Below are 17,733 nucleotides of genomic sequence, written 5' to 3'. Positions count from 1 at the left end.
ATTGGAAACATCAGTTTTGTTCGTCTTTCTGTCATGCCATACATTTTTTAAATAATTGAAACAGTGGCGAAATTTGCTGTCGGGATTTTGTGCTTTTCACTCTGCAAAACAAACTAAATCCCCCAAAAATGTACTTGAGCTAAAATTTTGGGTAACTTCTGTACTCCAACCATCGTGTTACATGCTCTCCTTTTGGGCCTGCTGGGATGACCTTTAGATTCACATCCAATGTCAGTGATGGAATTGTAAAATTATTAGAAATGAAAAGTGATAAAAACCACCAACATTTCTGTGAAAGTCCACTCATAAAATCATTTTTATGAGGGTCAATAAAACAATAGTCTTTCAGTGCAAAACTCGATGGTAGAAGACAAGTTTACCGAATCAGAATAATATCATGAGTTGTTTAATATGGGGTGTTGGACTTCGCAGAGATACATTTTAATGATCTAAAAAAATAACACCATTAGCAGTATGTCCATATCATTTAATGAGAGAGAAGTACAGCATTTGAGTCATATATAAGCAATGTACTAGATAATTATTTGGTGGAAGTGTATTGGCAGTGGTTGGGAGGCTGTTGAAGTGATCTCTCCGAACAGATGTTGCGTTGCGGTGACTGCTGTACACTGTCTGAAGAAAATTCCCACATGCAAAACCCATTTCTGTAGCCGCCTCGCCATGTAATTTGTCTTTTGACGACGTGCACTGAGTGACATAACACCAGAGTAATCAGGGATACTTTGTCTAGGAGGGGAACACAAAGGCATGCCTCGGATTCCTTTTCTAAGCTCCTGGAAGTAAAACAGAAATGTTAACTCAATAATACGAGCAAGGCGTTGTTAATTCATCAAGTGACTCTTGCTTTTGAACCTCCTCCTGGGCTGAGGTTTCCAACTGTTACCCAAGGCAAGAGCTGTTGACACGCCGGTCAGGCTTCTATTCTCAAATTTGTTTTTTATAGTCCATGTCTGCAGCTGCCCCTTCGCTTCAAAAAGAGAGAATCGGGCTGTTGTTGAGGCAAAGGGGTTTGTCATCAGGGCCTGACACTTTTTCCACTGGAGCGATGGAAACATTAGATAACCATTTGTCTCCAAACAAATTAGTTTATTTTCAATGATAATGACTCTTTCTATTGACTTGTTGGAAAACATTTATTGGAATCAGTCAAACGACCGATGCTTTCTGACAGGCCGGTTGACTTGTGTCCTTCAAACTATATACTGAGCCACTACTGTATACCCGCTGAGTGACCGAGGTATCAGAATATGTTTCATGATCTCAAGAAGCTAGTGGATTTGAGAGGCATTTGTAATTAACAAAACATATCTGGTGTTACACGGATAAAGGGACTGGAAAGATAGACATTACTTAGACTAATCTCTATGCAGCATAATGATAAACATGTGTATTTCAGTGTCTGATGGACTGTGTCTTCATTAGGACTGTATCCTGTAGCAGCAGACCCCCTTTGCACATCTGGCTCACTGGGTTGATGAGATGTGCAGTCCTGTGTTTCTGTAACTTTTCCAAGGCAAGGACAGCGCTTGTTTAATTTGCTTGGCAAGTACAAACCCTTATGTCCAGGAGAAGTACTAAACATTTGTCTTTACCGCGCAACCCCATTCCTGCTGTTCCTCGACTATGACTGACAAGGCGTTTCTCAGGCTGTGCGCTGAGCTGAGTCTGGCAGTGTATATGTGTGTACCAAGATCATGTACGTATGCAGGACTTTTTAGAAGTTCTGTTCTGTTATGTACATTTCGTAAGTCATTAGATATAGCAGAATACAAACTTCAATTTCAATTAGCTTCAAGCTAAAACTTTCTTGACCAAATTACAAAATTAACAAATTACATTTCTAACTTTCAAACAGTTCATAAAAATGCATGATGGAGCTTCTTATTAATCATGCACATATGCATATGCTATACCATTAATCAATATGTAATTTAGTTACAAAAGTGTGTCATTCCGTACTGTACAACTGGTGCACTGTGGGTAGTTTTCCATTAGCCAGTGTAATGTGAAAATTAGGGGGATCAGTAGACCTTGAGGCATTGTGCAATCTGATCTTTATTTACCATCAAGTTCCATTGTACATTACATTTGTTAAATAACAGTAAGTGTCTAATGAAGAACATCTGGAGTCTCATTTTCAGTATATGACCCTTGCTGGAGGCAACCGATAAACCAATGCCACTTGGAGAGTTGATTTTAGAGGGCGATATACAGTATACGTCCAGCCTATATAATGTTATGACTTTCAACAAAACCACATTTATGCCCTGCTGCATAAATGAGGGTTTTTATTGTCCCAAACCCCTTTTGGGACAGTAAAATCTTGTATTAACTGCCTGAGCAATTGCAGCACAAAGATCCATCCTGAGAATAAGCCCATTAAGGTTGCTAACTACCACCGTACAAAGGCACATCTGCCCTGTATTAGAATCTTTGTCTTTATTTTTATGAATGCCATGAATATCATCAGTCACATTTTCCAACAGGAAGCTGTTGACAGATAAAAGTCCCCTGTCTCTTTGCCAGTCATTTTAGAAAACAATAGGCTTCTATTGAACTAAGAATAGTTGCTTTTTCCATTGATCTGGAGTGTTTGTGAGCTATTTTAAATGTGACATTTCACTATCTGTGATGCCAGTGGAAATCAGCTCAAAGGGTACGTCTGACAAGTCCCCTATTGTGCGTGATATTCAGTGTCATGGAATAATCCTGCCTGCTTGTTATGTGAATTTTCTTTGTATTAAAAAAATAAAATGGTCTTTGGTGGTGACCCTTAGCCTATATCGATTTTAAGCAAAACTCATCAGTATCATTACTTAGTGTAGCATGGACAGTGCCGAATAAGCACTCCATAATCTGTTATAGTCATCAAAATTCAACTGAGAGATGGTTTAATGCCTGGTACTAAATACGTCCATGGCTTACACTGAAAGCTGTGCCCTGGGGGCTCCCATCATGAGTATTAGTGGCAAGTGAACAGAGGTGGCAGAGCACAGAGGACGCTCTCACAATATATTTGGTTGCCCTAAGACATATCACATCTGCCAACTTAAGAAAGTGCTGCATCTTGCATGTGAACACTTGTGTATGTGACTGATAGTGACCTCACTTATAGTCAGCAGCAGATCTCTGCAGAATTGACGGTTTCAAAAAATTACGATAGTGACTACTTCACAATAGCTTCCTAAAACTTTTTAAGTTCTTTGAGAAATCCACAAAGAAAACGAAAAGTGCAGTACCATTAAGGGTTTTTCATTCCGTGCAGACATGTCGACTTTAGCAGGTCAGTGAAGTAGGACTGTCACTCTAGAAAAACAAGGGGAACGACAGGGGATAATTTGGGTGCACCTCTATTTCACAGTTTAATTGAAGTCATTACCTATGCACACTTCACTTAGCTTGTCATGCTTTGTTTGTCTTCATTCCGCTGTCATCCTTTAGAGCTGATGCACCGCAAACAGCTGTAACTTGAGGGATGGCATATGCATGAAATTGTAAATGCTACAGATGGAAAGAGAGGGGGGGGGGGGTATCTCGGCCAGCCCCTGAATGACCCTTGTTCACCCCTTCCCTTATGCTCCTCCCTGGATGAGTCTTCTCTTAAACATGTGTGCAGCTGTCAGCCGGCAAGTGTGTGTGCGTAGTGTGTGTTGTGTGTGCATATATGTATGTGTGCGTTTGGACAAAGAAAATTTTTTCATATAATTTTTTTTTCTGAGTAAAAAAGTTATAAAAAAGAAATTACGAAATATACCAAGGCTATGCCTATTTCTTTCTCAACCATATAATAAACACTGCAGTATTACATATGAACATAGCTAAAAAGAACAAAAACTATAAAAAGTGAATACAGATTTTGATATTTTTATCACAACAAACTAGTTATTAAAGTGTTAAATTATCTTTATTAGTCAATTTACACAAGGCACATTGAAATTTGCCTATTCGCATATCCCCTCTCTAGTTACCACACTTCGGAGGGGGTCAGAGCGCAGGGTCAGCCATAGCACAGTATCCCCAGAGCAGTTCACTGTTAAGTGCCTTGCTCAAGGACACTATGGTAGAGATGGTGGGTACCATAGATGTAATAACACCCACCACTAGTATAAGTAACACCCTCATGTCCGGTGCCGGGGATTGAACCAGCGACCTCATGGTTACTGGGTGGCCCCTTTTGCTATAGGCAATCTTACCAGTGTTTAAAGGTTATCTGCTTGTTCTTGTTAACCAATTTTCTCTAAGTCTACAAGCCTAAGGTCGCAGAGTTTCCTCATCAGCTGGTGCATGTTTGCTAAATATTGCTTCAGGTGTTTTTGAAGGAGCGAAGCCAGAGTGAAATTCGGCCTGTTTATTAGTCTGAGGAAAAGTTGATAATGTCTCTAGTGACAACATCTGGCGGTCACATGAGAGAGTTGTTGGCCCAGTCCATTGAGAAGATGATTGGCTCTATTGCTGTCTCTCTCTCTCTCTCTCTCTCTCTCTCTCTCTCTCTCACTCTCTCTCTGTCCTCTTTGTCTCTCTGTTTCTCCTTAAAGCACCTCCACGCAATCATAAGTGAACAGCGCAAACCAAACTATAATCAAGCTTTGTGTCTAAAGTGGTTAATAACATTGACTCTTTTTTTCTTTCTCTTTCCCTCTCTTCAGCTGCAGCTCCAAAGTTAAAACCGATGAGGAATCCAATAATAGTGGATGAGGGAAGCAAGCTCACAGTTAAGTGTGAGGCCACAGGGAACCCTCTCCCGACCTACACATGGTTCAAAGATGGCAACGAGCTGAAGAAAAGCAAAAAAGTCAGAATAAGGAACAGCCAGTGAGTACAAGTCACCCATGTCCTGTAAACCTAACACAAAACAGTCTAAGATGAAAAGAGGCAGAGGCACTCCTCCAAAGTCAAAGTAAGGTTGCTATTGTAAGTGGACTGTGCTGACGCAGTTTTTCCAGGAAGCAGCAGTTTGAAACTCATTTATAAATCAATATCAAGAAATTTGAATTGAATAATAGATCTATTTAAGACTCAGGATTTTAACTGCTTAATCCTCCCTTGAAATGTAATGTTTTCTATTAAATCAGGTCTGTTTATCACCCCTCCCTATGCACATGTATTCTTTAGAAATCATTTGCAAGTAACTACATGTCAAGTTTTGCTTGATGGAGTGCAGCCAGTGGCTAATGTATGCTAACTTTAGCTACACATCGTTCTGTTTATAAGTGACCTAACAGAGTCATTTTGCTTACTTTAACTACTTAACTTTGTAGCATGATGAAGTTAAACTTTTCAGTGATTTAATCACAAAAGTAAAGCCCTTTAAAGAACGCGGCCTATTTGTAAAATGGCTTTATGGGCTGCAGGGGATTTTCTTTTTCCAGTTCCATACTTTGCCACTGAGGCAAGTTAGCAGCGATATCCAGCTATATCCAGCTCTCCTAATACATCCATACTCCTGCCCTACTCTTGCCAATCTCAGTCAGGTCGGCTAATGGTGACCTAATTAAGGCAAGACCCTAGAGAATATCCGAAACATATTGGTTGCTGGTGTCTTTGGGGAGGAATTCCCAATAGCAAAAAAAGAGCTTAAGTAGACAGCATAGTAGTTAAACCTAATGATGTATGCAGGTGGAGCTGCTCAAATTATAATATAGTTAGCCAGATAGCTGTAAGACTTGATCCTTAGCAGTTTTCCCCCACTTAAATTTCAACCTCAGAGTAAGTGATTGCATATCCCTATCAAAGCACAGGGTTGTTGCCATGCTTCTTGCTTGCCCCTGTTGTCTGTCGTCTTCTTCCCTCATGTTTCCACTTGTTGCGTATCCATGCTATTTCCTCCCGGACCTGATTCCCCTGACTCAGCTGTGCGAGTGTTGTCTCCCACAGGAAAAACTCCAGAGTCCAGATCAGCAGAGCAAAACTGGAGGATTCTGGGAATTACACATGTGTGGTGGAGAACCAGCTGGGAAAGGACAACTCCACTGGCATCGTAAACGTCCAAAGCAGTGAGTATACTGACTCCTATAAGCAACAAACAAGCACAAAGTGGCGCAGATGTGCATTGTTGTTGTTATTGATGCGACTGTTCTCTTGCCAAATGAGAGATCAAAAAGAAGCCATCGCCAACGGGCATGTCGCAATGGTAACATGCATGAAGGACAGCTGTCCACACATGTGGATGCAGCCCACGTTAACCAGAGGGAAAGTACATTGTACTTGGAGTTGAATGGGATTTAAAGGCTATGTATGGTGTGATCTCTTAGTTTTTCAATGACTGCGGGCAATGTAAAATCCCATGGAACTACACCGCGCAGTGCCTTTGACCATCTCAAGCAAACAACAAAAGTGTCAGACTATAGAGCATAAAATGTATAACATACCTCGACAGAATATGAAAAGAAAAAAGGGGTAAAAAGTGTGTGATAGATATCTTGCAGACTTGTTCAGTAGTTGTGTGTGTGTGTGTGTGCGCGTGCGTGCGTGCGTGCGTGCGTCACTGAGTTTTGCAAAGTACTGTAGCAGATGAAAGAGTTTTGATAACAGCTGCTTCCATTTGGTCGGGTGGTGAGTTTTTGTTTGTTTCGGGCGGTGCGGGCAGCCAGTGTGCGGTTGCTGTGGGTAGCTTGTTGTCTGAGTGGATGGAGCCAGTGTTAACAAAAAATTATAATAACAATATGGACTTTGCAGAACAGACACAATTCATGACGTTTTGCTTCTGCCTCCATCAAGGGAGGGGGACTTGATGTTATCTGGTTCTTGAGTGTCGGAGAACTTAACGGCAAGTTGTCTGTCGCACATGAGTCACCAAATGCTTACATGCACTTTACCTGGCTGTTTTTATCTGCAAACTGCTGAATAATGCCTCAAGACTTTGATGCTGTGCTGCCAAGCGGCTTTGAATGGTGGACAGTGCAAATGTAACGTGCATTGGCCACATATTTGTATTCTTGCTATATCAGGTAAACTTTATCCTAGCTGGCTACATAGATAACATTTATTCACTTTACTTCCACTGCTATTGGCAGGCCCGCCGCTACCTATACGCAGGGTACGCAGAGCATGTGGGGCACCAAGTACCTGGGGGGCCCCCCAATTTTTATTTTTTTTATTGTTTTTACATTACAAAGGAAAAAGAGATGTTCCGGGGGGCACCCAAAATTGAGGCAGCTAAAAAAATGTCATGATAATTATCACATTACAAAAAATATGTAAATTAGTTATGAACAGGCCCACTGTTGTTTTTTCTTAATTGTGTAACCTATCAATCAATTCGGGCAAATTAGATGTTTCCCCTAACTATAGGCTCTGCCCACCCAAATGTGTGCCCTGCCCACCCAGTCAAAAGTAAAGAAAATAAATTTTTATTTTACAGCCAATTAAAATATGTGTATTTACTATACCAGGACCATTCCTAGCTCCTGATTGGGTGGGCACGGGGACATCCCGCCTCCAAATTAACCCCATCACCTGTTTTTCTGTGGTCACTTGTCCATCACGTCCACAGAGCGCAGTCTCTCCTTTTCAAAGGCAGTTAGAACGCTACCTGGCAACTTTTTTCACACGTTAACATGTTATTTCTATTAGTAAATGCTGTTCGCAAAAGCTCATTCCCTTTCTATCATGGTTAACCCCACACCCCTACAAAGCTTACATTACAGTAAACGTGCCAAATAGCAGTTACAGAGATTTGCAAAGGCAAACAATTTACACTCGCGCACAGCACGTGCGAGCATCTTAGTGTCTATGCCCATCGTTTATTACTATCAGCCCACCTTTATCTGACTGGCTAGAACCGGCCCCCATGGCTTATTTTATTTTTATTATTTTTTGGGGGGGCTTGGGCCTCCATAACCATTTATGCTTAGGGGTTCTGGAGTTTAGCCTTCACTCAGTGTCCTTGTATTCACTTTCAATGCCAATAATCTTTCCACTCTCTCTTTCTTTATATTTTGTCAGGGCCAGCTTTTGGTGCTATTGTTAGCAGACTTAAGCTTCATTATTGTACTAGCAGCGCCTTTCAGATGGAGAAAGGGCCCTATAGTGTTTGAAAAAGCAGAGATTTTTTCAGTGGTTCCAACATGCACGTTGGATTTCCAGCAAACAATTGTGCAGGGAAGAAGTCATCCATCTTGTATTTAAATGGGGCTTGCACATTGCCTCTCTTCATTTTCTGACATCTAAAAAGCTTCACTGGGGTTTTTATAGCCAGATCGTGTGACTTATACTGTACGCTTGTTATGACACTTGGCTTTATTCCAGTGCAACGATATATATTTCCCATTTACTCACAAGCGTGCACTCTTTAAAAGGGTCAGTGACGCAAGATTCCAAGCCCCCTGACATACGGCGCTAACATTTATGAAAAATGATTGTGATGAACGGTAATTACTGAGTGAACTGAGTCATGTTTAATGGCAATTAGATAAAATAGGTTAAATTGCGCTCTGCAAAAGGTCGGGGGGAATCCCTGGTGGTACCACCTGTTTGCCTTGGTGTAATGAAGGCTTATGAACATGTGACTGGTGGCCCATGAAACTCTATATGATGATCTTAGCAGGCAGAGGTGCTTGTAACGCAACAATATCAAAGAAAATATAATATAACAAAGCAAAGAACAAGTGGGCCAAGACGCACAGTAGCCACAAATGATAAAATAGGACAGAGCAAGGATATGCTAGACGACGGCGTTTTCACTTTGCGGCACGCACTGTTTAACGCAAGTAAAACATGATATCCCCACATCTGGTTGCAAAATATGGGAAATGTATTTGATAAACACGGTACCAAAAGTTGTATATTCGTCTCTGTAGCCTCGAAATTGTGTGCACTTTTTTTTTGTTGGCACATTCCTGCGTGTGTTCTTCGCATGGATGTCTGTCAGCACTGACGTTTCCTTAAATCACTCCTGGATGTTCAAACAAAGGCATCACTGTATGTCCTATCATGGGCCGTGATCATCAGATGTCTGTCTCCCTCAGGTTTGTGTGTTTGTGTATGTGTGGATGTGTTTGTTCGCTGTTCAATAAAAAAAAGAAGTCCCATTGTGTTACAGCAGCACGCCTAGTTCCGTCACGCTTCAGGGGAGAAGGCAAGACAGGGCGAATCGAGGGACGGTATGTCCATAGGCAAGGGGAGGGCTCCACTCAAACTACACACGTCAATAAAAAGGAAACGGCGGCAAACAATGCACGTTGCTGTGATCTTCATATGCTGACGACAGGCTGAAATTTAGCAGAAAGGCACAATCATGGGCTCTCTCTCTCTCTATGTAACAGTTTCATTTAAAAACATCTGTTTGAACCAAATCTGCCCGATATTGGATCCAGAGGACATACAATTAATTTGGTACCAAGAGCTGATTTTCATTCTGAGGTCATAAGAGAAATAACCATTGTGTTAGAAGGGCTGCAGTGGAGTATGCTTGCCTGCTGCAGTTTGTTGCCGAAGCAGCATGTAGCCGCAGTATTATCTGTGTATGTGTGTGTGTGCCTTCTACGAGGGAGAGCGAGAGGGGAGGGGTGCAGATGTAGATGGACAGAGAGAGCAAAAGAAGAGGAGAGCGTGAATAAAGGGGGGAGAATACAAAATGAGGGAATGCATGACAGGAAGCAGACAAAGACATTAGGGGAGGTAGAGCGAGAGAAAAGGGGATACAGCTTGAGGAAAGAGAGGCAGACAGTGAGGGAGATAGAGAGAGAGAAAAGTATGAAGAGGAGGAAGACAAGAGCCCGCTGTGTTGCAGAGGAGGCTTTCACACCCATTTTAGAATGCAGTTAGTGCTTTGCTAGCTTTATCACAGGCACCGTCTTACTGTATCTGCTGTTTGAGGTGCTAGAGCACGGCTCGTTCTACTGTACCTGTGCTGTGCCAATGCCAGTGTCTGGCGTGCTAAGCATGCTAACACAGCAGGCATCTGCCTTATCAGTGTGAGGTCTCTGAGGAGGAAAATGCAATCATTGGAAATATCGGTCGTCATGCCGATGGTAGATGATAAAGGAAAGCAGTGGCTTGACGCCTGAGCATCATTGTAACCCGTGAGTCACATGGCGGTGGCTGCCTGCTGCTGTCTGTTCTGGTGGACGCAGACTTTGGGAAAGCATCACTCAGCCCCACCACATGGCGAATACAGGCCACCACAAGCTCAGCAGCTTACACACAGACGCCTGCCCTGTGCCAGTCATTGATTTAACTCGTTGTGTTTTGTGTGAGCTGGTTAACTGTTGATACATTTATTTTTGTGATGTGTGTGGGGGGCATGGGGGGGGGGGGGGCCTATGTTTTAGAAAGCCTTTTTATATATTTTTTTTATGAAACAATAGTAGGTGTATAAAATTGCACCAGCACCAAACACAGCGAGACGTTTTTTATTCAACGTGTTTGAACACAGAGGCGCTTGTTGGTCGATGTGCTTTGCATCAATTACACAAGGAGTGCCAGACAAACCTGACATGTAGCCCCGAGGTGCGATGAAATAGGAGTTGCCTAAACATTCCTTACATAAAAAAAGCAATTGTTCAGTTTATCAAAAATCAAGGGGTACGTACCGGTACATGGAAAGGGAAATAATCACTGCCACTTGCCATGAAAAGCAAAAACATGTAAACCCTTATTACTGATACTAACTACACATAACAGCAGGCCATTACTCAGTGTAGCTTGGCCCGTATCAATATTTGTGTAGGGAGACAAATGTGACATCCTTGTAACTCTTGAGCCGAGTTGTGGAGCATGTTGTGCAAATTACCTTGGGCGGGAAAAAAATAAACCTGTGTGTTTCGAGGCTTGATGTGAACTCCAAGTGAATCCCTCATGTGTTTTAAAGCATGCAGTACATTGTGGCTTCATGCCAGCCATGCAGTTCGCCAATAACATTGAATGATTGGACCTGTGTGGGGGGATTTTATTCATGTCTTTTTGTCTGACCAGCAGAAGAGAAACGCACACTGTCAGCTGATTGAGTGCCAGTTACTGGATAATCATTCAGCACAGATGGTCGGATGTTCTGCTGAGCTGAATGTTTAAGTTGCTTGTTATAAATATTTCAGCCTTAGGACTCCTCTCAATCGCTCTCCTTCTCTGGGATGAACAGAGAAAGATAACCTGCGATCAATCAGTGGATACATTTTTTACATTTTTTTCTGATTCCTGAAGACTTTCCTCCATGGCTTATTGTTTGTGTTCCCCCCACTAAGGCATTATGACAGAATTCATACATAACAGGATACAGTGTGTGTGTGTGTGTGTGTGTGTGTGTGTGTGTGTGTGTGTGTGTGTGTGTGTGTGTGTGTCTCCCGGTGGTCTGGAATATCACATGTCCTTTTAGCAGTTTCTGTAACAATTGCTGCCTTTTTCCAAAGTGGTGTTTCCAGAGCCTTATGCCCAACCCCCATGTGTTAGAGGACCATGCAGGGACCATTTGTTGTCCATTTGGTCTGACCTCTACCCTGTAATCAGTCTGGCATGGTAAGACCTGCTGGCCTTCTGCACGGCGGTGTAGTATATCATCAACTGTTTTCTATAAGGCCAGTGTGGAGGAGCAACACTAGTCAAAGTTTGTTTGGCTCCACGTGGCTTCAGATTAAGGCCTCCCCATTATCCTACAGGCTGCTGTGTTGTGATAAGCACTTGTGAGGCAGCCATGTGTCTGCAGGCTGCAGGTCACATCCTTGGGGGGTGCTGTGCACAGCTCCACTGAGAGAGTGTGTGAGCGTCCAGGAATGTGTTGATGGAAATCACAGCTGAACATATGATTGCTCCAACTTCAGCAGTCATGCTGGGGCCCACCAGCAACAATTTCGCGCATGCATGCACGCAGGCCCACACACACACATACGCACATGCACACATGTGCTCATACCTTCACATGTTTTCACTCCCCATCCTGAAGTCAAACACAGTCCCCCTCCGTCACAGAAGTAATGCCTAACTAACTCAAATGATCTCGTAACTTTTACAACTGAGTGGACAAAACCAACATTGCCATCTCACTGAGATCATGGTGCTCACAGTTAGTTGAGATCTAGACTTTACAAGGTGTAGCATCTGGGTCACTGGACTACACACACACACCATGGCTGGGTCTTTGCTTCCTGTCGTTTGTTCCATCACATGCCATACATGCTGAATCTGACATTTTCTCATGTACAGAAAAACAATTCATCAATTAAAAAGTATTGTTCAAGCTCAAATAAGAGGAGAGTTCTGATTGGAATAGTGATCTGGCTCCATAGTGTCGTTCTACCGAGGGACCCTAAACGTGCCAGAAAGCCTAACCAACAACAGACAAACATCTGAAAGTGATAAAGAATCAGAACATTATGCACTTTAATAAGCAGTAAACTCATCAATTGGCCATTACGAAACATTCCATAAAACAGTGCTGCACAAAATATATTTGCCTTCAGAGGAAAGAGCTACAAAGAGTCTATAACCATGTCTCTTACTACGTCCAATTAAGCCTAGTTGTTAGGCTTGTTTGTTACACTGCAGGGATCCCGGGCCTACATTTGTAGTAAATTCAAACCAGATTATTTCTACTGTAATATATTTTAGCATAATGTCAGTGGAAAACAATGCTTTTAGAGGCCTAATTATCTCTTGTAATTTTAGTGAAATCATGCTTAAAGCTAGTGTAACTTCTGTTGCCCCAATGCGGAATTCTGGGTAATTACAACAGCACTGACGGCACATCTACATAAGATAAGCCTTTGGTGATCCCGCGTGGATTTTATTCCTTCTGCTGTATGTCCAGGTTTTTCCTTAGGAGTAGAGTCAGATACATTTCTTGGGCTGTTCTTGGGATTTTTCTGAGCTGCTGTGCCTGTGTCAGGGGGTGACACCAATTTGCTATCGCTGCCATCGTGAGGAATACAGAGAGAGTTTTGTGAAACTGATAGGTATTGATCAACTTTGTGTCAACTTGTTTGGCGATGGCTTGAATTTAACCCGCATTCACTCATTTGGAAGAGTTACACACTGTAGCTTTAATGTCCCATATCGGGGTTCATTCGTCAAACTTGCTGAAGATAGTTGGGTAAATATAAAAGAAAAAGGATCAAAAGAAAAGTTATGATTCACTTGGGCTTAGTGTTTTTTTCTCACAATGATTCAGTAACCTCTAAGCCAATGAAACGTAATTTATTTTAATTTTTTGGGCGGTTAATGTTAAATGTTACAGATAACATGGCCTTAAACTAATAACACATGGAACAGACAGAAATACTCCTACAGCTTTTTCTGTTTTCTTCCAGTTAGTCGTCATATCTGTCCCACGTAAGTGAAACATTACTGTAAGTGCTACTTTGAACTAGATAAACAACAACTTCCTCCGCTCCTTCTATGTCTCTATCTCTCTCGGCGTAGTAAAAACAAACCTGATTCACTCTTACTACGCAAGCGACAGGATAAACTCCTCGCTCATGACGCCAAAGGATGTGTAAGTTGTGGTCTTGGCTGAATGTGTGTGTATCTGCATCAGGTCCATACTATTGATTGATTAGTCGGTAAGCAGCAGCAGAAGTGGCACTGGCAGCCATGTCTGAGAGGAACAGGCCTGCACATCTGCCAAGCTTTCTGTATTTACAGGCCGCTGGAGAACAGGTTGTCAGGTTCTATGGATCAAGCCGCTGTGCTATTAGTCATGCCCACTTTTTCAAAATTATCCTCAGTCCTGGGGTCTGCACACACAGGCATTCCTCCGAGGTGGTCGTCTGATCGCGCTAGAATCTCAGGTCTGAACACTTTATGTTCTTTTGGAGCAAATAACGTGTTGTAATTTAAAACATGCACAAAGCACAGGCCTTCGGAAGCAGAAGAACAAAGTCTTTTTTTTAAGTCCCAGTCATTTCTTCTGCACGGCATTTATAACAGCTTTCAGGGGAAATTTACAAAAGTGTTTTTATCCCAAAGATAGACATATGTAAAACATCTGAAATCCATTTATTTTCTTTGTTGAAAAAAGCTGTTCATGTGAACACCAGCCTGCCACAGCACAAACAAAAAAATTGAAAAAACTTGTCATGATCCAAACACGCAAACCACAGCAAAGCAAGTGTTTCCCATCAATCAATTCATTCATTTCACAGTACATGCTAAACTTTCATCCACTGCTATGAAAATGTTATCCTATCCCACATCCCGTCTTTACCTCATGACAGCTGGAGTGTGTCGGGAGTTTTAGACATTGTTTTGAAGTTCGCCCACGGTAATGTTTAGTTTCGGGAGGCAGTCACAAAAGCGTCACTTCACCCACACTCACACTCACTGCGTGTTTTTTGTTTATTGTTAGGGCTTTTCTGTATTAGTGGGAAGCACCCGGTTACAGCGGGGAAGATCCAGAGTAAATGGGATAGTTTATGTGATGGAGCGGATGAACACCCACCGCATGCATCATGGCCGTTAGTGCAGCATCACTGAGCCATCATCCCTGCATGCAATGCCTGGGATGGGTTCAGTAATAATAACCGTACGTCACGGGAAGACTTGAACCACCCACGCTTTGTTCATCATCCAAAGGCATAATGGATCCCAGGGGATTTACCAATTTATAAAGAATATTGAGTAACTTTCATAGGACAAAACTTGAAAAAACTTGTTGCATGCTTGCTTGTAATAATGCCTGTAAGGGAAGAAACACCACTATGTGTTGACCGATCTCTTGGCATCTCCGGGGTGTACATATTTTCAAATACTTAAGTTTCAAGTATTTGAAAGTGGGCATGTTTTGTTTAGGCGTGCGATAATTATATCTGGTAATGGTTCTCCCTTTTGTATATAAATATGTATGAATGTATACACTTTCTGACTGCTCTTTCTGGGATTTGAGGTTGACTGAGCACTCCTTCAACGACCTCAAGTTGTTGTAGATAGGTAGTGTTTAGTGGTTGAAACGTCAAACATAAATCAGCTCCATAATATGTCAGTTTTCATTGCTTTTTGACAACTGCTATGCGTGGTATGAGTTATGGACTTGACATATATGTGCTAATCTGTGGGGAAAGAGGCAGCTGCTGAATCCAGTCTCTATTCGAATCAGAAAAAAACGAGTAGAATAAATAAATAAAAACGTCTTGGAAAAAAGTTTCCGGAAGTGTCATTATATGTTGTGCTTTTTGCTCTCTTCTTCCGTCACTTTAATCCCGTCAATCTAATGTGGTTAAGTGGTCGCCCTCGATTGAATCTTTGCAAAAACAACTAGGTTAGTGAAAATCAAAACACAGCTCACTTTTTAGGATATCCAGTAATCTGGGCTGCGTTATGTGGGACAGTTAAGCCCTCAGTGTCAATGAGTGAGGATATTGCTATGTGTGTGGAAGGAAGCAGCTGTTGCACTTGAAGAGCTGAGTGATGTGAGCAGGAGGTGACACGAGGTTTTTGGCTGTTTGCAGGGCTTTGTTAACTCTTCCAGGGCCCCGGACCAATTTTATCTGAGACTTCATTTAATGGCATAATAAAAGAATCCCTTTCAGCCCCCCCCCCCCCCCCCCTCAGCTGTCCTGGTGGTCTATTCCGTATTGGTGACCCCGACTGCGGGTGACTGTGCAGGATTCTGTTTTAACTAGTCGATCAACTAACAAGCACTGCGGTTTGTTGTTTGTTAATACGTTCAAAGAGGAGCAATTAAAGAAAGAAAATCATTGTGTAATGAGGGCCTTCGTGTGTACTACTGAGTCAGTGGTAATTTGCCGTTGCTTGAAAGTGCAGTGGGCACAGCCGGCACACTGAAAACAAGCCTGTGAGCAGCAAACTATTGTTCACTCACATCAAACGAAAAAGTCTCTGCTCCTCCTATTACTTTGCACGTTTTGCGGATTTTGGACATGCGCAACACAGGGTGTCTTTGCACTTTAAAAAAAAAGTTTTCTTTTAAGCCCAAGAGGAACATATACTTACCATTCCATTGCTTACGGCTCAGGAGCGCACAGTACTATAGTTTGGTTGCCACAGCTGTCTCTCATCCTAAACCTCCCATTACTCCATCACACTGCTTCCCTTTTGTTGGTGATTTTGCAACTGTCTTCATCACATCATGTCTGTTGTGGGGAAGAGTGTGTACGTTCGTGTGAGGGGATATTCTGTGTGAGTAGCGGGTAAGGAGTTTCCGTCAGCAGCAGTGCGGACACACATTTCCTTTGGTGTGTGTAGGTGTAAACTGTGGATGGATTAGGCCTCACTTTAATCACCGGTACACTCACCGTGAACTCATCCTTTAGTATACAGTGGGCCGACAGCCTAACAAAACAGCAGTGCTCCGTTGCCCGCTTTTTTTTAGGGCGTTCAGTGGAGTGTGGGCGGTGTGTGTGTATACGAAGTGAAGGAGGGCTGCAGCACGCACATACAAGCAGAGTGTGTACGTTCTGGCTTTCGGGGAACTGCAAAAGGGGGAAAACCTTTAGTCCCAGCAGCTGGCCACTACTGTAGCTCTGAGCACAAGACCCAAATATGGAGCTGTGGTATATGTCTTCTGTTTTCTGGTACAATGCTTTGCAAATCTGCCCTTCCTCAGAAAATGAAGGACTATAGTTAGTGAAGATGAACGGGCAACACAGAGATGCAGATGCCTCAGATTTTGTCCTTGTAAAGTGATACCTATCTAAAATAGTTTTCTGATAAATACAGTACATATTGTTTAATATATGGTCGTTAATGAAGTTTGAGTTTCTGTAAGTAAGTGGTATTATGCTTGGTAGGATGTTATTTTACTCTTTTCCAATTTTCCAATTTGTCTAGATCATGCTTTTCTTATTACAGTGCAATACATCATAGAGTTTCAGGATTTAAACAATAGTAAACATACCAATAAAGACATAAATCGATCGATGGGTATACTATCTTTCAAGAAGTTCACAGGTAAATCATCTCTGGCCACTCAGTTTTATGTGAAGGAGTAAATAAACCGTGTTACTAAAGGTTTTCTTGCCCATCCTTACCTTTTAGCTGCTCATCAGTAGTGGCCATAGGTACCAATTGGGAAAGATGCCAGCACAAGGGAGCAGTAAAGACAACCAACTCTCAGGTCATAGTGTGCAAATTAAAGCTATAGTGTGTAACTCCAGTCGCCCCCATGAGGAATTCTGAATAATTGACAACAACACTGTCAGCGCATCTATGAGGTATAAGCTTTCAGTGATTGTGCATGGATTTTATTCCTTCTGCTTTACGTCCAGCTTTTTTCTTAGCAGTAGAATCAACAATTGAAACCTACTATATCAGTTGTTGCGCTTCTTCAGCTCCTGCACCAGTGTCAGGGGGTGAAACCAGTTTGTAAATAATGAGTAGTACAGTGGGAGTTTTGTGGAGCTGATAGGCTACATCAACTTTGTGTCAACTCAATTGGCAATGTCTTGAATATAACCAACATTCATTCATATGAAAAAGTTACGCATTATCGCTTTAAAAACCAACAGGCATCCTGCGTCTCAAAAAAAAGAGGAAGCAACAGCAGTGGGGCAAGGATAGGGCTGTTCCTGCAAACTCCTGGAACTGTGCCGCGGAATACACCATGTGTCACTTTGTTGCCAACTGCACACATTCTGGTGCCCCGCCAGCGGCCATACCAGCACGCGTCTATACATCCGCACCATACCCTGCCCTTCCTAAAGTGCACTGTGCCTCTGCTGCGGTGCACGAGCAGCTGTTGTGCAATCACACACTGGGCTGCTCTTTGATTTCCCTTTCAGTGCTGAGAGTCAGGCAAGACCAGGCATATCAGCTATGTGACTGAAA

At 42.4% G+C, this 17,733-nt stretch overlaps 1 protein-coding gene across 4 annotated transcripts in view; it reads left to right on the top strand.

The window, feature by feature from the left end:
- Nucleotides 1-17,733, top strand: part of nrg2a (neuregulin 2a) — a 51,695-nt gene that overhangs the window by 7,714 nt on the left and 26,248 nt on the right. For all 4 annotated transcript variants that reach the window (XM_080041646.1, XM_080041645.1, XM_080041643.1 and 1 more), the window contains exons 2-3: nucleotides 4,668-4,833; nucleotides 5,896-6,014. In XM_080041646.1, the coding sequence (XP_079897772.1) occupies nucleotides 4,691-4,833; nucleotides 5,896-6,014 (262 nt within the window). In that variant the 5' untranslated portion in view covers nucleotides 4,668-4,690. The remainder of the gene's footprint in view (nucleotides 1-4,667; nucleotides 4,834-5,895; nucleotides 6,015-17,733) is intronic.

This window comes from Ammodytes marinus (genome assembly GCF_949987685.1).
Source record: "Ammodytes marinus genome assembly, chromosome: 14".
Classification (NCBI taxonomy): Eukaryota; Metazoa; Chordata; class Actinopteri; order Uranoscopiformes; family Ammodytidae; genus Ammodytes; species Ammodytes marinus.
The sequence above is the reverse complement of the archived record's forward strand: the minus strand, read 5'-3'. Positions and strand labels throughout refer to the sequence as shown.